General features: G+C 35.0%; 1 protein-coding gene across 13 annotated transcripts in view; it reads left to right on the top strand.

Annotated features, from left to right (window-relative positions):
- The window catches only part of LOC125683591 (protein TANC2-like), a 75,491-nt gene that overhangs the window by 31,525 nt on the left and 17,031 nt on the right, over positions 1-26,935 (top strand). For 2 of the 13 annotated variants that reach the window (XM_056141214.1, XM_048924893.2), the window contains exons 1-2: positions 1,567-1,738; positions 17,070-18,057. The exons of 2 other annotated variants lie outside the window; for them this stretch is intronic. In XM_056141214.1, coding sequence (XP_055997189.1) covers positions 17,079-18,057 — 979 coding nt within the window. In that variant the 5' untranslated portion in view covers positions 1,567-1,738; positions 17,070-17,078. 9 more of the 13 variants (XM_056141211.1, XM_056141212.1, XM_056141215.1 and 6 more) reach the window with 7 other exon arrangements.

Below are 26,935 nucleotides of genomic sequence, written 5' to 3'. Positions count from 1 at the left end.
GATATTATCTGCTCAATATTTTGAATTGATGATACTACTATCAATTAAATGATGTGTGTGTATAACCCCTTTCAATTTTGCACCATGGGGGGCATATGTGTTTTACAAACATCTCTTGTTATTATACATTTGGATAAAATGAATGACACAGCAGAGGAAGGATTATAAGAATCCATTATGAGTATCCATGTGAGATTAGGGAAACCTCACATGAGGTGTCCAATGATTAGGGAAACCTCCCATGAGGTGTCCAATGATTAGGGAAACCTCCAATGAGGTGTTGAATGATTAGGGAAACCTCTCATGAGGTGTCCAAAGATTAGGGAAACCTCTCATGAGGTGTCCAATGATTAGGGAAACCTCTCATGAGGTGTCCAATGATTAGGGAAACCTCCCATGAGTTGTTCAATGTTTAGGGAAACCTCCAATGAGGTGTTGAATGATTAGGGAAACCTCCCATGAGGTGTTCAATATTTAGGGAAATCTCACATGAGGTGTTCAATATTCTGGACAGGGATGATGCTTGAGAGGGTGAGATTTTCCTTATCCATACACATGTATAATATAATATATTTCTTACAAAATTTATTAATTATATAGATTAATTACTAAAATTGTAGATAAACAGAATTATTACAATCTTTATTTGTTGTTAAATGAAAATGATTTACACTTGTTCATGAACCCAACATTTCAAAGCTATTCCCAGAGTAGTAGCATGAATTGAGCGAGATAAGGAAATAATATCAAGATGTTCACAAAGCTGTTTAGTGTAAAGTATAGAAAATTATTACATCATAATGCTATGTGAGAGAGACCAAACTCTGGAAGCTTAATCTCACATGGGAGTATCATTTCTCACATGGATAGAATTCATTACTTTAGAACTATGCATACTGCACCAATGTTAAAACAATTAATCTTAAGTATATGTATTGTACTGGTTTGATATTTTGGGTCATCAGAGTTTTTGTGCAAAGCCCCTCCCCATGTTAGCTTGAATGTGTGGAGTGAGACATGTAGAATAATGAATGAATTGATTGAGACTAGACATCCTTCTGATAATGGACAGGTGACGCTGTGATCTTCATAAGAGTTTTAAGTTTAACTTATTATTAATCTTCACATTTCTACTAAATGTCATTCAGGAAGAGATATTTTAGGGGTACTCTTAAATTGTGTGAATCATTGAGTTAATACCTTCAGTTTTAGAACTTGATGGAATATGTCTATAAACTAGGATTCAAAATTTGGTTGAAGTACCGTGAAAATTTTAAAGTTCAATTTGAGAACCTATATTTATACCACTGATGATATGGGAATATATAGAATTATTCATTCAAGCAAAATGCATAGTTAAATGTTCTGCTGACTGGAAAAAACCTAACAGGTCACAGAGTAAGACCACAGAATATCTTATGAAACTCAGTAAGAGTTGTAATCTAAAGATAAGGCTGGATTTACTTAAGACGTGTTTACAAAAAGCATTTTGTGATATAGATCAGTGTACATTGAGCCGTCCATCTTCTCATTGATTGGACAACTGACTCCACATGATTTCATAGAGTGGGAGTGAATTTGTTCACCACACCGTGACAGCTAAACTTAGGTGTATCCAGCATGGCTTTTCATGGAATGTTTACAAGTGTGTATATGTGAAAAATTAAATACAATTTGTACAGATACTTAGGAAATTTCCATTTCATTATCGTGACTGAATTAGGATACACACTTTCTAGTAAGTTGAATGTTATAGTATTTTAATTTTCAGAAAATCAGTATTCTTTTAATATATACTATTGTGAAATGCAAGATACGATAGCAGGTCGTTCAAGAATCGGGATAGAGTTCAAGACTTTAGTACTTAGTAATCCTTGATAAGGCGCCTGAAATTTGAAATCGGGGAAATATTTATTCATTTCAATGAACAAGTATTGAACATAAGAAATCCTTTTAAAATGTCAATTTAAGCTATCTTCCTGTTGTGTAATTTTGATTGATCATTGAATTGTCAGAGAGGTATGTATGCCCAGACTTTCTTTATTCTGAAAACTTAACAACTCCTTTTTTATAAGTATTCTGAGATATAAGGTAATTTCAACACAGAGAGATATCTATGTAATATATATATATATAATCATCAAGGTGTGATGAAGTGACAGAACGAGTCGGATGTCCTTTTTTCTTTCTGACAGTAGATAAATTATTTCCTCTGGATAAAGAAAACCTTTCTAACCACAGGTGTCGGGTTTACACCTCATCAAGTTAGGGAGATTTTTTGTTGTTGCTTGGACTAGGTTTTTAGAGGTGATCAGTTTCAGATAATTGTGCATTTCTCACTGCTGTGCTAAACATCTCTATCCATATTGAATCATAAAGGATGAATACTGGGATGTGTTTCCGTATTTAGCTCCATCAGGTGTGAGCTGCCGGGTGTAAATTGTGCGTGAAGTTTACCATATGAACTTTGTGAAATAACACCTTACAGGTGTTGTCGTGAATGTAATAAAGGGTTTTGCAGTATTTATCACCTGAACAGTTGGTTTACAAAGCATTATTATGTTGTAATACTTGTGATTAAGTGCATGAATGGATTTCATGCCAAATTACGTGTAAACCAAATTATTTTGAAGATTAGTTTCCTTTAATTGTGTGGTTTGTTTATGGATCACTGAGCAGGCATATATCTATTAGACGTATAGTGTATCAGCAAGCTTCTGGAGCTTTTTTTTTTAAAATTATCACAAATAGGTATTAAACAAACTGCATACAGGATAATTTCATAGATGCAATTTCTCTGAATGAAATATATATACTGTGAAACATTCTGGCTTTCCCGTTAGTGCAACTGCATGAATTGTGTCCGTTAAATGTACAGGGATTTACCCGGGTTGTATATTCAGTATACCCTGATAGAACATGAATAACACTTTTATTTCCTACATGTATGTAACCAAATGATATTACATGTAATTACACGCAGTCTTCGAAATTAGCCGGTAGTCCGATGCCCGAGGCGTGTAAAATAACAGTTGGGCGTGTAAAACGTTGAACTTCAAGCGCCCGTCGGGCCTGTGGAAAATAAATACCCCTCTTTTCAAAATCATATTATTTTATTCGAAATCATTATTGTAAAAATACGTGTCTCACTCTGTGAAATCAAGTCATTATGTTACGTAATAAAAACATGAACTGATCCCGAAGAAACAGTCCCGACCTAAATTACGCACTTCCGATTACAGGGAACCAGATGTAATGTCAAAGTCGTATACGCGTTTGTTCCTATGCCGTTTCCAAACGGAAAAACAAGATGAAAATATTAACAGATTGTCAATGACAAACCGATAGTATGAAAACTTCCCTGTAACATGAACTTCTTGAAATATGTCGAGGGTGCCAAACCGGGGAAAAGACAAAAAACGACCCCAACGTCAGAAGAGAAGAAAAACTCTAAACAGAACTATGAACTGAAAAGGGAAAGAAAATTTCAAAAGCAATGGTTGATAAATCGTAAAATTGATCAAAAAATGTCTTTTTTTCCCTTGCACTAGTATGATTGACATGATAACAAACATTTAGTACAGCATGAAGTTTTTAATGTGGTTTTCAAATCAAGATAAGTTTTTTAATATGACTTCCAAATTCGGGCCTGTAGAATTGATGGTGGGCCTGTAAATTTTCCAACTTGCAGGCCCACTGGGCCTGTAAGTTAAAAAGTTAAGTGTGAAGACTGACACGTGTTTAAAATAATGAAAAAGAAGTCTTAGGCCTTATTAATTTATTTTGTTTGAATAATATCTAGCATACTAATATTCTTAGGTTTGTAATGAAAATACTTAAAAATAGTTTGAAATTGTTCAAGTATTTACATGTACAACACGTCTTATTCTTTACATGTAGATAAACATTGCATTGTGATATCACTTATTTACCTCTGGCTTCAGCAGAGTGTACAGAAACTTACACCCAGCTTGTTAACCAATCAGAACTCATCTTACAAGTTTGATAGGAATAGCTACTTTTACACAGGTTATAGATATGAATATTCTCATCTCTGATGAGCATTTGGTTATTACTTCATTGTTGTACTGGAGTAGTTTTACATTTAAAAATTAAAGTTTTTCTAATCATTGAGCATTGCGGTTTGTTAACCACTTGTTTTTCTATTCTGGTAAGCTGCGTGGTTTGTAGGCCTCTTGTTTTTCTGATCTGGTGAGCAGTGTAGTTTGCAGGCCTCTTGTTTTTCTGATCTTGTGAGCAGTGTAGTTTTTAAGCCTCTTGTTTTTCTGAGCGGTGTAGTTTGTAGGCCATTTGTTTTTCTGATCTGGTGAGTGGTGTAGTTTGTAGGCCTCCAGCTTGTGTGGTACTTACATTTCTACAAGGGAGAGAAGAGATAACAGGTATCTGAAATTTTAGCTTGTAATCTCTATAATTTATTTTGATATTCAGAGCTTCTGTTGTAATTTGAGGAAGTAGAAGATTGATCTGAAAGCCGATAAGAACATTCTAAAGATTGTTTCTAGGGTGGTAAGGAAATTCATGTGGATAACTTGAAATGTAACAACTAAGGAAATAAAGACAGGTCAGCATTGCCTTGGAATAGTTTTACAACAACAAAAATATGTACAGCATATTTAAATACAGAAAATATACAAGTTTCTATTTCATTGAAAATGAAACATCGAGGCACAGCTGTTGTTGAAATTATAGATACTTGATTGAATAAATATTGGTACTTGGGGGACGGTATATTTTACCCGTGGATATATTGAAATCGGAATTGAAATAATCAATCACAATTAAAAGGTTTATTTGACTCATCGCCCCTTATGATCTATGTCAAACTTTTGCAAAAGGAGTCAGCTTATTACATTTTTGTTGAGGTCTATCTGATCATTTTTGTGCTTACAATACACAGTTGCTTGTGTCTTAATATTACAAAGTCAGTTGTACAGTGTGTCTAGATTTGGACAATGATATATGAAATTGAAACAAGAAAGCTTAATTTTTCTTGTAATTAATGAGGGCTAAGTACATGAATGTATGAGAAATTAAAAGAGAAATTTGTTTCACATTTTATCAATAAGCTAAGAACGATGTGTACTCTGAAGTACAATAATTTATTTCTATGGACCAGGCACTGTGTAATCAAAGCACATTGACAACAACTTGGCCCTGATGAAAACTCTGTCAATATAGGGTAAGGAAGCCTTTTTTTACTGGTGGAACTTTAACAACTATGGTCTAACGCCTATGTTTAAATATTGAATCAACTCCCAATACTGGGCATTTCCTGTTCAATAAAGACAACTAATGACCACATCTAAGTGTTGACAAATTTGTTCAAGGTATAAAAATACTGGTCAATCCAAAGTTTATAATCTCTCACACAAACCATTCTAGCTTTGAAAAAGAATTCTCAAGTAATTTTGTTTTGGGCACACTCCTTTCTATAGTTTGGTCCATTTTGGTTAATTTTATAGTGACTCTTTTTGAGGGCTAATTTCACCTGTTTCCTTTGCTGTTGAGAAAAAATTGCAGCTTTAATTAATGATAAATTGAAAGTCCACAGCTTCAATTTGGCTTTTAATAAGACATATTATTATATAAACTGTACTATATACCAATGAGATGTTTCTCAAGGATTTAATAAACTGAACAGACTTCTGTTGACATAATGATAATGTGTGAATACCTGTATAGAGTGCATAAAATGTGTAAATCTTAAGCCAATTAATGGCTGTAATTAGCCCCTGTGATTCAACCGGATGTCCACAAGAAGGGCAACAGTTCGTGTCTTTGATGTGATTTATGGATTCTACAATGTGCAGGTAAATGGCCTTCACTTTTCCAGCCCTTAGTATCATAGACATTTATGAAAACTTCTTTTAATGTGAATTCAATTGAACTATTAGTGCTTCCATGTCATTTATGTTTAGGTCATTCCACAGGGGTCTTCAAAGGAACTGGTTTGTCATATTCTCAAAATGCAGGCAGAAATTAATTGTAGAGCCAATGTTGTATGAATCATTCATAACCACAATGTTATTATTTAAAGGAAGGGATTATCTGATTTCTTAATAATATCACAATATACGGGAAGATTAGTGGTTTGATTAATTATTCACTCTTGTTGGAATTATCAAAAGTAATAGAATACAAAAGAAAAAACGATTAGCCATGGCTCTTTAATGACAGTCGACATGAGAAATGGGAAGTCTGTTACAATCACTCTCTGTAAGCCTTTTTTCATTGGCTTTTATCTTGTAATGTGTAGTAAGATTTCCATGCACAAGGATGAATTCGCATTCATAAAGGACTTGTGCAATCAGTGTATCAATAATGGCAATGGATGTCTCAGTAAGCTTGAAGTCATATTATTACAGTATACCTGTCTGCTGGGAGTCGACCAGTTCTTAACAGATTACAATCTTTCTGATCGGAAGCAAGGACAAAGACCTGCTACACTATGATTTTCCATTGATGCCTTGTTTCAGTGCTGTTGCTTTCGAGACAGTATGACAGGACATTAAAAAAAAAAAATTTTAAATGAAAATTGACACAAGATTGTGAACAGGAAGTAGTGATTGGTTCTGGATGCTCTGTGCTCTTTACTTTCACCTGACGTGTATGGATTTTTTTGTACAACGGCTGATGATTTTTATTTTTATTTTTTGGACGTTGGACATGCATCATTTAAACCTTTAGGGTGTGTGGATATTTCATGTGCATTTTTTTTTTTAACAAAGAGCTTCTCAGGTAATTATGCAGGGCCATGAGGGAAGGAAACAGTTGTCAGTTTTATTAGAGGGATGGGGAGATTGCATGTTTTGGCATGACAGAGTCTGATTTTTGAGGTCTTGGTATTGTTAGGGTCAATGGGAAGATGTGGCCTCTGCTATGAAGACCAATGTCATAGTTTTTAGGTAATTTACATTTGTAGCTGTTGGTTTCATTCTACAAGTAATTTTCACACAGATACTGTCATGCTAAATTAGCAGAACCTGGTAGCACTCCCATAAAAAGTGACATTTATCCATCACAGATTAGCTGTCATCTTTAGGTTCCATTTCAGCTGGAGCAAGGTGTGTCTAAAGAGCTCTGTCCACATGTTCAAAACACTGAACACAACAAAGAGAGATCGACTATATAGCTTGAACAGTGACCACCATCCCATCATCCATCACAAGACCACATGCTACTCTCAACCTCTCTGTTCTTATTTCCTCTGGACAGCTGTGCTAATGATGGTATGACCATTGTTTGCTTGAAATGCATCAACAAGTAGTGCAAAGTGTACTGGAGATCTCGTTAGTATCATAGGCTGTACTGTTTAATAGTGACTCCATTACTAGATACCTCATTAGTATCATTGGCTGTACTGTTTGATAGTTACTAGAGACCTCGTTAGTATCATTGACTGTACTGTTTGATAGTTACTAGAGACCTCGTTAGTATCATAGGTTATAGGCTGTACTGTTTGATAGTTACTAGAGACCTCATTAGTATCATTGGCTGTACTGTTTGATAGTTACTAGAGACCTCATTAGTATCATTGGCTGTACTGTTTGATAGTTACTAGAGACCTCGTTAGTATCATTGACTGTACTGTTTGATAGTTACTAAAGACCTCGTTAGTATCATTGGCTGTACTGTTTAATAGTTACTAGAGACCTCATTAGTATCATTGGCTGTACTGTTTAATAGTTACTAGAGACCTCGTTAGTATCATTGGCTGTACTGTTTGATAGTTACTAGAGACCTCGTTAGTATCATTGGCTGTACTGTTTGATAGTTACTAGAGACCTCGTTAGTATCATTGGCTGTACTGTTTAATAGTTACTAGAGACCTCGTTAGTATCATTGGCTGTACTGTTTGATAGTTACTAGCGACCTCGTTAGTATCATTGGCTGTACTGTTTGATAGTTACTAGAGACCTCGTTAGTATCATTGGCTGTACTGTTTGATAGTTACTAGAGACCTCGTTAGTATCATTGGCTGTACTGTTTGATAGTTACTAGAGACATCGTTAGTATCATTGGCTGTACTGTTTAATAGTTACTAGAGACCTCGTTAGTATCATTGGCTGTACTGTTTAATAGTTACTAGAGGCCTCGTTAGTATCATAGGCTGTACTGTTTAATAGTTACTAGAGACCTCATTAGTATCATTGGCTGTACTGTTTGATAGTGACTAGAGACCTCATTAGTATCATTGGCTGTACTGTTTAATAGTGACTAGGGACCTCATTAGTATCATTGGCTGTACTGTTTGATAGTGACACTGCTACGCTTGTCACATTACTTATGATATGATGGATGTTGGAGATGTCTTGTTACCTGATATTTGTCAACAACATGCTTCCTGATTTATTTGGGAAACTTTATATCAGAAGTTTCAACTACACTGTCGCTTCTAAGTTCATTATTAGTATGCTATAAAAGCATTTTTTTTATGGGGGTTTAAGGTATAAATATATTCCTCATGTGTTGAGATTAAAAAAGTTAACATTTTATGTTTTATAGCAATTATTTTAAACATTCCCCACCAGTAAAAATCATAAAATGTCTAATAACAAAAATAAAGTTCGGTTTGGTTTCTTTATTTTTGGGTTTTTTTTGTTGGTTTTTTTTTTTTTTTTTTTTTTATGAAATGTGGAATAGTCATGCTTAATTTTCAAGGCCACTAACATGGAGGCAAGGGTCATTTTAAGAGGGATGGGGGAAATTTTTGTTTCAAAACATCAACTATGTGAAAACGATGCTTCTCTGCCTGCCTTAGATTTCTGTGTATGATGCAACACTTTCAAATAAATTCAGAAACATATTGAATTTGCTTCAAACAAATTTTAAAGAGGTGATTTTTTTTTTTTATCTAAAGTTCTTTGAATTTTCAGTCAGAGTTTTGTTTTTCTCTTATTTTCACATTAACCTATGCTTCTCAGTATATTTCAAAAAAGGTACTGTTGTGTATGCAGTTATGAAAGTTAAATTCAAAATTAAGGAAGTTTGCATGCTTGGAGTGTTTTAACTGTATATGCAGAGGTCATTTTGTATGAATATTGAAAACTTTTAGATTTAAAAGAAAAAAGGCATTGTATTCCATCAAATGGGGGAGGGGGTGTCTTGAAATACGAAGGCGTTGTTGGTTTACACTTTATTATTATCATGATGTAGAGAAAATGTCCCTTTGTAAAAGGACTACACAAGCATTCTCTTCTATTCACAAAATATATTGAACAGGAATACAAAAAGTGATCTACTTAAAGCATTTTTCATCTTTTCTTTGGCACACAGAGTATCTGTAGTGTAGAAATCAATGTGAGTCAGGGTGTATGGATCTTAAGACATTTCTTTCTGTATAAAACAGTGCAACATTTCATTATCTGAAAAGAAATTTCTTAAAGCAACGTGCCTCAAGATAAGAAAAGAATATTAAAGGGATGTTTTTTATCTGCAAACCTTAAAGCTTTAGCTTATTGGGATTTTAATACTAGTTCATGAGCACTTGGAATTAGATTTCTTCCCACACAAATTATGACAAAGCATATACAATTTTGTATATTGATTTTGAAAGTTTTTTAAAAAGAAAGTATTGATCATCTTTATCCTTTCTGCAGGTAACATTTACAAGTAATATGACAAGTTGATTAGATACACCCCATATCTATCAGTGAATAATTTTTTAAATATTGAAATGTAATGTGGGTGACTTTTATTGATATCAAAGACATACGTGTATATAATCCGTGTGTAAAATTGTGTATTGCTTTGATGTTAGTTTTATTGATAATCTATATACATTTATCTTGTCCTGCCAGATGGGTTAAATGGCTTACACATTTCCATTTATGTATCTACATTACCTGAGTAGATAAAATAATGTAAACACTGGCTCAGGGGTACCTTATTTTGGCAAATAATTATTTGTTTGGCAATTCATAACCACATTTGTTCAAGTACGGCAAAAATGTATTGATCCAATCAACATCCATAAAAATATTTTTGCTGGCTGGCGTAGTTTTCAGCCCATGTGATCACATACAGGTAAACAGGACGACAAAGACAGAAAGGTGCTGGCTCCTCGTGTGATATTGAAAACTGAAGACCGATTGGGAGATTATAATTGTGGCGTTTGTCTCGCTGTTCCTTCCGCTAGGATAACATTTTTTTCTCTTGGAGGAAACCTGTCATGTGTGAATTGTATTGTAAATGAGGAAAACTGATCCTAGTGAAGTGTTTTGGTTTCTCGATTGTGAAAACATCTTGACTGAAGGCTTTAATGTAGTTCTGTGTCAATGTAACAGAAAGGTGAGTTGACCTTTTAGCACATTGGTGTCGTTTGGACACACAAAGATGTTAAAAAAATAATAATACACAGCTGCAGAAGCTGTATATAGAGCTAGAATCTCTTCAATATAAATTCAACACAGCTTTTTATACTCCTCATTGCTGTCTGCATGGTTTTGCTAAGAAGTTGATGTGCATACCCAACATTGAATTGTGTCAGAATATTTACATTGGTAATCAATCCAAAATAGTGGCAATACTTATGCTGCTAATACATGATCTAGAAGTTTTAAAACTGGTGAGGTTAGTTCACAGCACTGGCTTTATCGAGACACTGTAAAGTTGATCCCTTCATGATAAGGTGCACTGGGGGTTTTGTGTAACGTTCTTTTTTCATAGATTCTGGTATTGACTTCAGGCTAGCTTTCAGGGTAAGTTCAGTGTATGTGTTCCTTTTCAATTGATAAGATAATTTAATGTTGTTTAAGTCACAGTTCAACAAATGTCAGAACAGCACTTCTGGTGGATGTAAAGAATTTTGTTGCTAGTTAAATGTAGCTTCATCAGAGTATGTTTCTCATTGCAAAATACTGTGTATCAGCCTCTGATTCAGTCCGGAATGGATTTTGCCAAGACTATGGTGCACTGATTTTTTATTTAAATAATTTTTTCAACACGTAACACATTGAAAATGATCACTTTGGGAAGGCAGGAGTGGAGTCATTATAGTTTAATTATATATGTGCGTTTCTTGAAAACAAAGTAGCTGATAGATTTTGGACTTGCTTGAAGGATGCAATTGGCATGATTTCTGGTTCCTTGATGTGAAATGTAACAGATATGAGTAAAGCTTATTCTATTTTTGAGACTGAAGAGGAATGTTATATCTCTTATTTTAGGGTTGGAAAAGATTTGATGTAATTAATGGGAAAGAGTAATAATTAGTTGGTTCACTTCATTTTGTATTTAGAATATACTATTATGCTTACAGAGATTAATAACCCTTCTTGACATTGGAACATTAACAGTGGCATGTTTTTGACTGCAGTCACAGCTGTTTGGGTTATAAATGAGTGTGCTCGATAAGATTTTATTGGATGCTCATGCAATTTCTGATAAAGTTTGATTTAGGTCAGTGTTGGCTGAGCATAATAAGACACTGTGCATATCAGCTGATGAAGAATGACAGCTTAAAACAAGTACAACATGGAAATCATTGTGCTCAAGGTGCCAATAGTCAGTGCTAGTCTAGACTCAACACGTGTAAGTTCTTTGATTTGGGGAAAGCCTATCTCTAGAAATTCTCAGTTGGGGTTTATTTTTATTCATAAAAAGCCAAACTGAGGAACTGCGATAGCCAAGTAGACTGGATAAGAGATGTAGAATTTGGAAATTGATATTTTCAGCTTTCATGAGCTTTATTTGACCATTGAAAAAAGAGAGAGAGCAGTCTGGGGTTGTTTTGTTGTCGTCATCATTCAGATGTTGCAAGGATTTAATGCACGTCAACCATACTTGTTAAACTGTATCCAGAATAAATGCTGGAAACTGTGACATTGAGTACAGACCAGAGTTTAAGATTGCATTCATCTGCATCATCCGCACTAAAATCTACTAAATGTGGGTCAGACTGTATCAATTTCTGTAAACTGAGGCGACCTCTGATGTGCTTTATCAGTTACAAGGTGATCAGACTAGCTGATTTAGGAGAGTCCCATTTCTGTTTATCTTCCTGGGGTGAGTAGAGGTAAGTTGGAAATAATGATCCCCCTAAAGACATCATTTATTGACAGTCAGAAGTGTGACCTAGTGGCAGTGGTGAGAGGAGGTTTCCTGTGGTTGGATTAGAGACTATAGCTGTCCAGTAGCACCCCCTACTGATCTAACTAGCTGTTAGATTAATTAATGCCTGGTAATTAATCCAGTAACTGTAGCACTCTGATGTTAACACTATGGGTGGCTGATGTGCTGTTCAATTATCTGATGGACATTGCCAAAGGATCTTGTTCCTCTGACCAATAACACATTTCTGGCAGGTGCTCTGTGGTACAAGTTGTCAGAAGAATGGACCCTGTTGGTTGGACAAGATAAAATGCACAACAAATATTGATTTTGGTCAGGGTGCTTTTTTTCTATGGAATGATTTTGACAACATGTGGAGAGTGTTTTTCCTGAAGGTGAAGATGTTTCTTTTTGACCTATTGACATGTCCCATGTGACTTGTTTTACTCTGTGAGTAAGGAATATAAAAATTTTCTCATGGAAACGTAAATCACAGGCATTAAGATGGCTTCTCTCTTGTGTTTTGAGATTATGCAGATGTAACAAGCAGTCTATGATACAACAGGGGGGGTCAGTCTGTCATTGAGGATGGATACACAGGAAGTGTTCTCTTCATTTCTGTTAAATTCAATCTCCTGGTGATGAAATTCTACATGATTGATTTTTCTTATCAAGGTTAAGTAGGTTGTAAAAGAGCTCCCAAAAAGCTGCAAATTATATCTGAAGTGATTATAAGATTTGAACTTGTTGCTAGATGAAAGGCTCAACAGATGAGACTAGGGGTTTTGATATAGGAAAGATTTCAACTTCTTTAACATCAATATCTCTAAGAAAACATGTCTTAATTTTCCGCTTACATTAATGTCATGAGATTCCTTTTGAACCTGGTGTCTTTGAAGATCATATAATTTGGAGATGATCACTTGTGATTGGGAGATTATCACTTGAAAGAATAAATATTGGCAAATTACATGACTATTTTATGAAGCATATTGCAAAAAAATCTATTTCAGTTACATCTCCAACATGTCCTGTAAGAACTTTTAATTCGTACATATGTGAAAATAAATTTCATATTCTGTAAAGTATATTTCCTCCTTTTCTTTTGCATTTGAAAGCTAAATTACTGTGATGTATAAACTATGGTCAATGATAGTTGTGTAATTATTGCACATATATAGATCTTTAATTTTCAGTTTATTTGTTTTGTAATTAAATATGAAGATATCTAGATTTGGCCAAAAAAATATATATGTTGGTTTCCACTTTCCCGACCAACCCTAAAAATTTCTACCGACCCTAACACATTTTTTTCCATTCTCACAGATTTTGCGAATGCCATCACTAAAACAGGAGTATATTTATTAACTTATTAAGTTATTCATTATGCATAAAAAGTTTCCAAAACACAGAAACAGTTTTTGTTTGCCATATTATAACTTTTATTTGATTACTAGACATTCACAATCACTATGTTTTATGCATAGTAGAATACTAAATCATTAAAAAATAATTCAACCCATAAAATTAAAAAAAAAACCCAAAAAAACACTACCTACCGACCGACCCTTAAAAATTTTGAGGTGAAAGTGGAAACAAACATATATTTTTTGGCCTTTGTCACCAAAAATGAATTGTAAGGGAATGGAAGAATTATTTGTGTTTCAAAATTATAGATAAACTGAAGTTGTGTGGACTGTTATAACATATGAAAAATATTTTAATTGATTTGATATGTTATTGTTCTCAAATATTGAATATAAAATTTTAGATAAGTAAGTGTCATTTTGACATGACAGTAACAGGGGCAAATTACACTCGGGTTTCAATTGTTAAATTCACATAGATAAAATTTTTATATACACTGCCATTTTGTTATGACCTTAAACTTTTCCAAATGACGAGGGTTCAAGGACCATGATTCATCCTGTAGTCATTTGGAACCTTTATGTCAAGATTTAAAGGAACGATTAATAATATCCAGTCAATGAAAAAAGTGAAGATAACAAACAGTGATCAATGTCATAAAACTTTTAAAGAATGCAAACTTGAGAGTAGGGTAAACACAGACCCCTGTACAAACGAAATGTAGGTTCTGGTTTCTAGAAGTAACCACAGGACGCCCTGTTGACTAGTCACACCCACTATGATTCCTATATTTTGTTCAGGTATACGGAATAATCTGTAGTCAAAATTAGTATGTAAAGAATGGCCTAACAATTGGTATGTAACATGTCCGACAGCAGTCGATCTAATGACATGTTGTATTTGCAAATTATCTCATTATAACGACCATAAATTATGCAAAATGCTCACTTATGCTTAAATGAGAATGTTGAAACCCTTGTAACATCAACTTATATTTTAGAAATTGATCATATGTAGAGCATGCTCTCATGTGTCAAATCAGTTGGAAGACATAAACACTGAATGTGGGTAATAATGGAATATTGCTATTTAGTAGTAGAAACTGTAGGCCAGTTGCAGCATCTGCAGCATGCATTATAAGCCAGAGCATCCTTAAGTGGCATTGTTAAATCTAGGTCATCTGCAGCATTTGGAGCATGCATCTGCAGACTTTCCAGTGTATTCATCACAGTTTTGTTGCAGGGGTATCAGTGGGAAAGTTTGATTGTATTACTCAGTGATGGATAGAGCAGGACATATTGGTGGGTAGTGACATCTAATTTGTTTAGAGCCAGATCTCTTTAAGTACGACCTTAATTCTGTTTACAATCCAGATTTTGAATAGTGTGATAAATCTCTATAGGAAAATCTGTTATACAAATTTTGTTCAGTATTTCAACAGAAATAGGGAAGAGTATTTGGTGTAATCTTGTTTAAAAAGGGTGTGGAACTACAGGAAATTTCAGTATAACATAACAAATTAGTTTGTAAAATATCATGAAATGATCCATATGAAAAAGATATTGAACAGAAGATTCACCTGAATTTATGTAAAATAAAACAGTTGTGATGTTTGAAAGGAGTGAGATAGAAAGAAAATATTGATTTACAAGATTGCATTGCCACCCTGTACCATGTGTTTATCAGATGTTACATCAGTAGATTAGATCTCTAATTCGAAAATCAAACATCAAAGTTTTCTTTTGGAAACAGACTAGTACATGTACCCTCGGGTCACTATAACATGAGGAAACAGGGTAAGCAATGCCATCTGTTGATGTGTTGCAGTTAGCTTTTTAATTTTTTGTTTGTTTGATAAGTTGGTGCAATATTGTGAATTTATTTAACATGACAGTCCAGTCGTGAACATTGACATGAAATGCTACAAAAGATACAAGATATTTTATTGACCAATCAAGGGCCCCCCGAAAGGCATTGTTAACAAAAAGAAGTATAATTTAAACATTATTTCTGTAATGTACGTAGATATATACATCTATGAATTTTGTGAATATAATTTGTTACATGCACATTTTAAATTCATCAAATATTACATGTACCTGCCTTGGGTAAATTAAAGTTGGTCAAGAGAAGAGATGATTTCATAGTGGGTTGCACCATTTGATAAGCACACACGGAGACACCTAGGGGTCAAGAAGCAATCTAGACAAGATTACCCTTTGACTGTTAGTAGACAGTAAATCTCCATTAAGTATACCAGCATGCAAGGCTTAGCCAAACAGATGAATTTATTAAATATTTATATTCAACATTTGTGAATCATTAGGATGGGAAGGGCTGAAGGAGGCCTATCACATTGGGATTCATAGTGTATGTAAGTGATATTGGATTTGAGATGAAGGCAATTGATCATGTTGATAGGGCAGAACTTCACATCTTTGACTCTGTTGTGGTTGTCACTGTTGACCGTAGTAATGATAGAACAGGATGTTACGCTGGATGTGGTCCTGCAGTGTAGATGCAATCTCTAAATGTGATACTGATTGTAATGGAACCATACCCTGAATAAGCTCTTTCTTTCTTCTGATGAGTGGTTCATGTTGTATGTCCTGAAGGTGTTTGGTTTTCTACCTGGGTGTCAAAATTTTTCACTTGGAGTAAGACCGGCATGTGTGAATGTAGGTATATTATTGGCCGTATCAGAAGGTAAATTTTTACCATTAATAAACTTGTTTTAGAAACCTGGTCTTAGGGTTAGAATGTCACTATTATCGCTGATTGTCATATATCTATGTCAAATTGGAGAGGTCCTCAATTTGTATTAGAAATTGCCAAATACCTTATTTGCATCGGTAAGCACTCTGATATGAAACAGGTATGTATCAGGTTTTCCAAGACAATTAACTGTGATAATTTATAAATAAATAAATATATTTATTTAGATTTTTTATTAGACTATTATTATTTGTGTAGATTATTCTTTTCTATACCTATTTCTGGAAAGAAAAGAGTACATATATATAATATATAACTGTAGCTGCGTTGACTCCACCCCACCCCCAAAGATGTGAATATTTCAAAGGGGGTTTTAATCTGGGGTATAAGGGGCACATTTGTTTTTCAGATTTTAAATCGATAACTAGGCCGGGCACTTATAGGGCAGAGACAGTTATTGGAATGAATGAGGTATTAGAATTCTTGTTTGCAGTGCAGTAAATGGACTTTGTTTAAACAATGGCTTGTGCCTGTAGTAAAATTATTTTGATCTTGTTGATGTTGTTCCAAGTTGTTTTGTGCAGAAATTACATGAGAGTGTTAACTGAAGCCCCATGGCAGCTGTAGGATTTTAGTTTTAAAGTTTTTCAAGCGTAAAATTGGAATACCAACATAACCCAAGTGATTAACATGCATTTAGTATCGTAATTTGTGAGGGATTTAGTTGACTTCAGCACTCTAAGTGAAGGTGTTTAGTTAGTGTATTTAAATATTTGTCTTGAAAATGTGTTCCATGGGTTTTCTCTATTATGAGGATAGTTTATTGTGTCACTTAATCGGTTTGTACATGCTGACCTGTGTTGTATTTTCAATGAAACCTTGTTGTTATTTAGATAACCTTTTTTTTCTTCCAGATATGAAGAATGGGAAATAAAGCAACTTCACCAAAAAAGGATTTTGATGGAGGTGAAATTCGGGGAAGAAGTCGCTCTTTCACTGGAATAACATCAAAATTTCGTAAACGGAGCAAAAGTCCACCCCGAGAACGGAGCTCGTCTTTTACAGATACCAGGCCTAAAAGAGGGAGTTTCAAATTTTCTAGTCATAATGGAGGTGTTTCCTCTCCAAATGGGTACATTCCCTCAGGAGGCAACCAAAGTTCTAGTCCTACCAAAAGCATCTCCATCAAGTCTGGTGTCCGATCTCGAGAGGAGGAAAACGATTCCTCTAGGTTGTTGTCCACCTCGTGTCCAACTCGCTCCAGACATTTCCCTCCATTGCTGGACTCCAACTTGCCATCTGAGAATAAGCAAAAAGACACCCTGGGCAGGGACACCATACGCAGGTCTCTGACTCGGAAAGACAGTGAGTCTCCAAGACTTTGTCCAAAACAGATGAGACAGATCTCAAAGGACTTGTATGGTGAGAAATTAGCAGATATATCAAAGCGGCGGGGACTGGCTGTCCAGAATCGAGACTTGTCAATGTCACAAGCTAGTCTAGGTCACATGTCTTCTATGTCACAGTCTCTCCATAGCTTGGGAAATATTGGTTTGGAAGAGGAAGAAGAGAATATCGGTCCTGTGTATGGAAAGATAGTGCTAAGACAAAATAGGCCAAGACATCTACATATCAATAGATACAGTGGTGATTTTGATCTTCGAGTGGGAGCTGGGTCTCTATTGAACTCTGATATGTACAATAGGCATTGCAATCTAGTGCAAAATAAAAGTCCTGCAGAACCGCAACGCAGGGTATCCCAGCCTGCTATGTCATCATCAGACTCAAAGGTGAAGGTCAACACACAGCGATCACCAGAGGAGGTAGTGCAAGCAAGGCGAATGTTGGTTTATCGGGCTTTGAAAACTGATGGTGAAGAACTTGGCCAAAATAGTGCAGATCGTAAGTCTATACCTATACTAGCTGACAGGCGGTTAAACAAATCTGCTTCATCCTTATACAGATCTCCCTCACCAAACAGTAGCTTAACTTCACCGCACTCATTATTATCACATAGCAACAGTGCTTTGTCTCCAGGCAACCATTCTGTGTCACATAGCAACAGGTCATCACATCATTCATCAGTTAGTAACAGTGCTTTGTATCCATGTAACCGTTCTGTATCACCTAGCAACAGATCATCTCCAACTAATGCACCTTCAGAACTTTTGATTAACAACAGTAACTTGCAAAATGATTGCAATAATTCAAGGAGTATGGAAAATGTTGCACCCCAAACACCAGAAAAGAGTTCTGTTCATGTGACCCCACCCAAGCTCACCCCAAACAAACGAGCACTGCCAAATATTGATGAGTATAAAATTCTCAGTTCAAGTGTGCCTTCAAATCGCGAATTGTGGGGATCTTATGAAAGCCTAACAATGCGATCTAGAAAAAATGAAGATCTTTCGGAGGAATCTGGTGGTAGGGAACGCAGTCACAGTGTATCATTAAATTCTAGACATGATTACAAAAATGTCTACATTTCTCCTTTGGAATTGGAAGATCCTGGATTTCGTAGTCGCAGCAGTAGTTGGAGTGCACGAGCCCCCAGTATGGGGACCAGTTTTTCACAAGTACCCCCTGTTAATCGATTGTGGAGTTATAGTGTTACATCATTGTCCGACATGGGATTAGAGCCAGTTGTACCTTCCAAAAATAGATACTTTGAAACAAAGCGTGATGAATATTTTGGTAAGTCCTTCTTAGAATAAAACTGGTCTTAAAGTTAGAAAGTGTTTGTACCCTTTTTATGGGCTAATTATCAACACCATTAGTTTTTATTTCTTTCATGAAAAATACATTTTGATTTACCAAAAGCAAACTTTGTAATTTGAAAAAAATTACGTCTTTGTGAAAAGGGTAATAAAAACTGGTTACAATTAATCAAAAATGTCACACACAGCAGCAGAGATGGGTGTATTTATAAATGGTTGTGGAATAATTTGAGACCTCTCTCCTATGGTATTCTTGTATTTTTGCCTATAGCCAATGAAAGCAATTTTGTACTGGATAGCCCATAGCCATAATTATGTATTGGAGACATATGGCATATATATAAAGTCTGTTTGCTTAATAACCATTTGTATTTGTGCACAACAGCAAGGTATATTCGTGCTTATTGATACATCACAGAAGTATCCTGTGCAACTATTCAATGTTTTTTATGCCTTAGAATCAAAGATACAGAGTCAGAATCAAAAATTGAGAGGGCATATTGTTTTTGATTTTTCCTTTAGTTTGTCTGTAGCAAGCAGCTTTAACACTGATTATGACTATAAAGAAATCTTGAAAATTCTTGTCACAAAACGTTTTGAATTGTACCGTGTTTGACAAGCTTGTGACTTTAGAATATCTTTAACTTGATTATATAAACTTTGACAATTGTTAAGAAATTTTGAGCAGTAAGAGTGCTATGATATTTTAGTAGGTGTACTCCTACATGAGATATGACCCTGTTGAGCTTTATAGAGGGATCATTTGATACTCCTCCTGACAATGTCTGCTTTTTATAGAATACATACCAGTCAGTACTATTTTGTCAAAACACATCTCGTTTAGCTGGTTAGGGCATCTATTTTCCATGTGCATTGAACTGTATCATTAGTATTGCATTGAACTATATCATTAGTATTAGCTGATGTTGATTGATGCATGCACTTTTAAGTTCTGCAAAGCTAATGAAACTGCACAAATGTATTAGCCCCACAAACAACTCTCTGTCTTAATCAGACATTGATTCAGTAAAGTCGTGACAGAGCCTAAAGCTGCTGGGTCTGGATTTTGTACTACATGTATCTGATGGGTGGAAAATATCGCAGGAATTTTTTCTCACCTCCACAACTGCGAGAGGTGTGATCGTGGAGTTATGGTGAATAACATACCACACAAATTTTTCAGATTTGATTTGGTGCGATACGATCAAAAACATCCAAAAATAATTTCCTGCCATTCACGAATCGTGCACAAGAATGATGGAGGAATCAGTGCTATCAAATGCATATAGACTGATGAAGTAACGCAAAGAATTTTAACCCTTGAAGTAAAAAAGTTATGATTTTTTGATGATGTTGAAAGTTGGATACACTTTATTTCATGATATATTATAAGCCATCTACAGCTAAACTGTTTGTTAGAAGATGACCGTTGTTGTTACAAGATGACCGTTGTTGTTACAAGATGACCGTTGTTGTTACAAGATGACCGTTGTTGTTAGAAGATGACCGTTGTTGTTACAAGATGACCGTTGTTGTTACAAGATGACCGTTGTTGTTACAAGATGACCGTTGTTGTTACAAGATGACGGTTGTTGTTACAAGATGACCGTTGTTGTTACAAGATGACCGTTGTTGTTACAAGATGACCATTGTTGTTACAAGATGACCGTTGTTGTTAAAAAGATGACCATTGTTGTTACAAGATGACCGTTGTTGAGAAAAGCTTTAAGTATTCATTTTTAAGGTTGGGAAGTTAAATGGGAGGTTGGTTCCAAAATGATAACTTTAGCAAGTCTTTAAAAAATCAATTAAAATTGGATTACTAAACACAGACAACCAACTGCAAACCCCATGCAGCAATGTCCGTTGATTTTTGATACTGAAATGAGCAAAACTTTCAGGTTTTGTATAATATCTGGTAAGCCTTACTAGACCAATTTGAAACTAGTTCTAATTGTAACGGGGACCGTTACAGATGTTCCCCAAACCTCCCCCAATTAAAAAGTGATGTCCTTGTGAATATATAGCAAAAAATCATTTTATTTTAGCCTTTAATTACATGTAGTACGTTCAATATGGTCATTTCAGTACCAAGAAATGAAAGAAAGCGTTGCACGTGCATACACGCGCACGCGTGTATGATTCCCAATTTCTGTTGATGTCGTTCAACAGGCATTTGTATCATATACCCACAGTATGAATTTCATAACGTTTCCACCAAATATAAGGAAGTTATAGCGATTTTAAAATCGTCCAATCAGAAATCAGCACACGTGCATGCACGTGATGAGCAGTAATTCTAACCACAGCAATTTGTAAGGAGTACCAAGATACATCTAAACCCCTAATATGAATAGAATTTGATGAAAAACAAAAACGTTATCGTCCTTTAAAAATTGAACATTTAAAAAACGTTGCACGCGCATGCGCGTGTGCGTTGGCATTTTTTGTTCCACCAACATATAGATACACATATTGTCTACATATGCTGTGAATATCATCTCATTCGCTTCATAAATAAGATAGTTACAAACGTTTTAGCATTATCCAATCAAAATGAAGCGCACGTGCATGCGCGTGCAAATTGGTAATTTTGACTATGTAAATCAGTTAAGGGTCTCAATATCTACCTATGATATGAATTTCAAGCCATTTCAATGAACAACAAAAAAGTTAGACTGATTCCAAAGTTAGCGTACAAATTTTGTAATGCGCGTGCACGCGCATGCGTGCGCGTGCTGGCAAAATAACTATTATTTTTCATATGTACAAATGATATACTATCATCCTATTTAGGTTTTATATCGCTTCCTTCAATATTCTGATTTTCCATTTTTTGTACCAAAATTGCAATGCACGTGCGCGCGCGTGCATGCACGTGCAAACAAAATGACTATCACTATGCACATCTACAAACGCTATACTATCATCCTGGAAAGTTTCATATCGATCCCTTTTGTAGTTTCTGAGAACACTACCGGACAAAAAAGTACCGGAGAAAAAGAATAATAATAATAATAATAATAATAATAATAAGAAACAGAGTAAAAACAATATGTTCCCAAACTTTGTTTGGGGAACATAATTAGGAAAGAACCATTAAATTTTGTTTCCTATTTACCAGTAGTAAATTTTCAAAGTCGTTCACATTTATGCATAAAGTGAGCATATGTTTGTCTGAATAATTATGTTCTCCAGAGATTGATCATTTTATACTAGAATAAATAACATTATATTCAAAGGAAAAGAACAGCAAAACCTGTGCTCATGCAATGTTATTTTTGCTGATAATTGTTGTCTCCATTGTAACTGGGAGGGTTGCTTACCTTGTATTAAGTACCTAATACATGTAATGATTTTCTGAATATCTGACATGTTTCATTTACCATGTGATTTCTAGACAGTATTGAAATTATGAAAGCTAAAATCTACCATTTGACCTTGAAATATTTTAGAAGTTTTTTTAATTTACAGACATGACTCACATCTGCCATCAAGGCGTTAAAAGCATCAAAAAGAGAAAAAAAGAGGAAGAAAACTGCTCACTTAATATTCCTAGTCGACTTTTAGCCTTTTAAACTAATTGTATAAATCAAAATCAATTTTCAAACATACCATTATGATGCAGATTTACCACTATTTTTCCAGTTGTATTAGTGCCATCTATTAAATCCACCCCAAATAGAAGTAAAATTCCATATCTCTGGCAGTAAAGTAAGTGTAGTAACAAACAGTCTTGATTTCAAGAGCCTGGGCCTTTCCAATTGGGGAAAAATAGCAACGTTTGCTTGAAATTGGGAAAAATGTTCCATGGATAAAAGAAGTAGGGAGAAAACCAAACCATTGCATTAAGGAATAATTGGACTCCTTCTGGCATACATTCTGGTCAAAGCTTACCACAATTAAATAAACAGAGGCCAAAACTTGTAATATGTGAGCCTGTGAAGATTTATGAACAAGGATGCCCTGCTTTGATTTGTTTTCATTGTTGGGAAATTTTAAAGCAAGAATTGGGGAAAATACCTGCTTTTTAGCATTGGGAATAGGGCCTTATTTCAGCCCCCTGCAGACCCTAAAATAATCCCAAAGTAATTAGGGCTATACGGACTGTGGATATCAGCCTGGGTAGCTCAGTGGTTAGAGCACCTGACTAGTAATAAAGGGGTCCTGGGTTCGATTCACAGTCTAGCCAAAAGATTTTCTCCCCTCTCTTATATACACTACATTTGGTGCTGTTGACCACCCCTGCATTACAGGTTGTCCTGCCAGGGGCGAAAAGAACCTGGGTTGTGTGTGTCTTTGAGGGTGAAGACAAATTAAGGAGGGAGTAATGTAGTAATTAGGGCTATAAGGACTGTGAATATCGGCATGGGGATTTTTTTAGAGTCTGTAGAGGGCCGAAATTTGGCCCCATTCCCAATTTTGAAAAGCAGGTGTTTTCCCCAAAATGATGCCTGAAAATTCCCAAATGATGGATGCTTTGAAGAGAATATGCCATGAGGAGCGGGGCCATCCAGCCTCAGTGCCACTCTGTTGCAAAAAAATTGTGACAGTTTTTTCTCTGCCAAAGACTGGAAATTAAAGCTTGTTTAAGCCACATTGATAATGAAATATCAAATGGTTAACTTTTTGCTTGTTTTTCTTATTCATTTGTATGAAACAAATTTCCCAATTTCAATCAAATATCGCTATATTTCCCAAACTTGAAGGCCCTGGCCCCTGAATTCAAGGGGTAAAAAAATCTCTGGTAGCTCAGTGGTTAGAGCACCTGACTAGTAATGCAGCGGTCCCTTGTTCGATTCCCAGTCCAGCCGAAAGATTTTCTTCTAGCTCTCTCCTTTATATACTACATAAGATTTTAAATGCCACAATTCTTTGTAATTGAATTCAGACAGTGTATTTATGCAAACTTTCTTAACAACTTATTGATTGATTGATGTTTTCCGCCACACTCAACAATTTTTCAGTTATCTGGTGGTGTCCAGTTTTTATTGGTGAAAGAGAGAACCCAGATACAATGTACCTGGGAAGAGACCACCGACCTTCCGAAAGTAAACTGGGAAACTTTCTCACTTACCGGTGCAAGCGGGATTCAAACCCGTCTATCAAACTTTAATTATCAAACATATTAGATTTATTAATTGTTGTAAAATTTAAGCATTGCTTGGAAAAGGATCCAAAATATTGAAATAAGTGCTTTTGTCCTCTGTTGTCATTCTGGAATTATGCCCCTTGATAAGCGTAAAACAACAAATTTTTCATTTCAAAACTGATGATGACTTGAATTTGGTGCAAACGAAAACAGTTGAAATTTGGAATTGCTGCTAATTTACGACTGCTGAACACGAATCCATTTCTAATTTTTATACCCCTGTAATCAGAGATTCAGAGGTATATAGTTTTTGGTCTGTACATCTGTTTGTTTGTCCGCCAAAACTATAACATTGGCCATAAATTTTGAATGATTCGTGCCTAGCCTTAGCACTGCCAGGCTTTCATATTTCACATCTTTGTTCCTTGTGACAAGACCTTTCTTTGGGTACCAGAGTTTTGTTTTGATTTTGTGTTCCAAAGCTTTGGGTTTGACCTACTTATCAACTATACTACAGTATGGGGGCATCAATGTTTCACAAACTCATAATGTTTTCTTTTAATTTTTTGTTGTTGTCATTCTAGAGTTACCCCTTGACAAGATTGAATTGTTCAGGAGACTTCTGCATCTTTAGTGCTCCCAAGATTTTTGTTTGAATTTCCCAGTCTATTTACATATTGTAGTGATTAATTCCAAGTTCTTTAATAGGAATGTTGATTTCATGGATTTGTCCAAGTGAAATCAACAACTTGATGATATTTGATCTATATATATATTTGTTTCTTGAATGGAGAAAAAACTGGCTGTGGTGCAGTTTTTTGTGGCGCTATCTGAGGGAGCTACACAATACGTACATAGATTGTATTTAGTTTTGTATTGCTAGATGGTTTCAATAGCATACAAGATTTACAACAGATGTTGTTGTCCCATCTTTGTTGTTTCTGAATTGTATACTACATGAACCGCCTGTACCAAAAACTGATGACATTCAATGTTGAGTTCCCACATTGACTGGTCTTGCTGCATATATTAAAAGCGCTTTGAATCAAATTGCATCATTATGCAGGTTGCAGAACTGTATTTTTATGGAAATATTAGCATAGTTAATACTACAGGATATCTTTAACAGTTGTATATGATAAGAGCATTAAATTGTATTCAGCAGTAATTCCCACATGCTTTAGCATAATGAATTAAAGGTATGTGATAATGAATTTCAAAAAGAAGAGATTATATTGCTACTAGTAAATAGAGCTCTGGCCAAAACAAAATGTTTTGGCAGATACTGTTACTTGAAAATTGATAAATATGAAGATGCTATCAGATTTTGGATTGAATTCTTATGAGCAATGAACAAAAACAAAGTTTAGGAAGAGAACACCTGTAAGGTGAACATTAGCATCTGTTTTTGAGCAGTGTGCTCTGTGGCAGTTCCTATTTTGGTAATGCCAATGAAGTTTGCTTTGTGAAATCTGTGCTATATATGGCTTGGAAAGATGGAATTGCATGCATGATGATTTGATATATTAAACTGTTGATAGTGTAGTACATGCAAGACCAAACAAGTCACATTATGAAAGGTCCGTATCAGCTGTGCAGAGTTAGGCACACACAGACAGACAGTGTAACCTCCTGGTTGGAGATAGTGATTGTTTGATAACTGAGACACATGTACTCAAATCGTGTGCATGGTTTTAATTGTTATCCTCTTCTGTAAATTCTTACTATTGCAAAAATATTTTAACAGGCCCATAACTTTGCATATCGTAAAACTTTGCAAATGCAGCTTTATGTGATCCTTGTCATTTAAGTGACCTGATGCCCTACGAAAAATAAAACCCAAAACAAAAAATAAATCCTAGAGTTTGGGACCATAGTTCAACAACTAGAATTTTCTTAATTTTGATTTTTAGCCGTTCAGATTCTGAGAGTAGTACACAGCACTATTGACATTGAGCTATTATAAAACATTGTAGAAAACAAGGAGAGAGGTGATAAAAGAATAGGTGACAATTAGCTGATCACAATGACACAGGTGCATGTCTGGGTGGTCTGAAAGAGAGATAAGCACATTTTTTAAAATAATTATTCATTGTCAGACTGATGGACAGATTAAACTTCAAGAATTGTGGGCATGAATAAAGGAGTTAAATATATAAAGTAGGTAGATATGTTTGGGTGGTACAAATAATGCTTACTATGCACTCTCAATGACAAAGGCAATGACAAATTTGTACACACTTCAAAGAGTTGTCGAGTAAAGAAAATATCAAAATACTATTAAATTGTGATGTATTGTACTATCAAATATTGGTACCTCACTAAGGAAAGAAATTTTTTGAAGTAATTTTATTATATTGTTTTGCATAAATTAATTGATTGTCCCTCAATATTTTTTTTCTCCAGGTACTTTCTTGACCAAAGGGAGCAAACTCCTATAAATATTTTTTAAAATTACATGGGTTGTCTTTCTTCCGTTGTCTCTTCACTCTTCTATACCTATGGCAGGTAACTTGGCTAGGTTCTATTTTTGTGAATGATGCAAGCTAATTGTGTACAATTACAAAAGACATTGGCTTATGCACACAAGGTCAGACATTGGACTGTTTAGATTCCTATGCAAACAAGGTGAGAATTTAATCACTGAAAGAAGTTACTGATATAAAGTTTTATCAATTTCCTCTTAGTGATTTGGTTTGAGATTGACATCAGGTTTCCATTGAAGTTTCAGGTGGGAGTTGGCATTGTAAATAGCAGATTTGTTTGTACAGTGGCATAATGCAAATACCAGTGTATGTAATTTCTTAAGCTCCCCATGTGTTTGTCCCATTTACCATAAAAATGTATATTTAATCTGAACCAAAAAGCTTGTAAGGCAAGCTACTGAGTGATGGGATAACGTATGCATTATTGAAATGTGATTCATAATAACAACTTTCAGACTTCAAAGACTCTTTGAAAGTGGTTTAAT

The sequence above is a fragment of the Ostrea edulis genome, chromosome 6, assembly GCF_947568905.1.
Source record: "Ostrea edulis chromosome 6, xbOstEdul1.1, whole genome shotgun sequence".
Classification (NCBI taxonomy): domain Eukaryota; kingdom Metazoa; phylum Mollusca; class Bivalvia; order Ostreida; family Ostreidae; genus Ostrea; species Ostrea edulis.
This window is presented reverse-complemented; position numbering and strand designations above follow the sequence as displayed.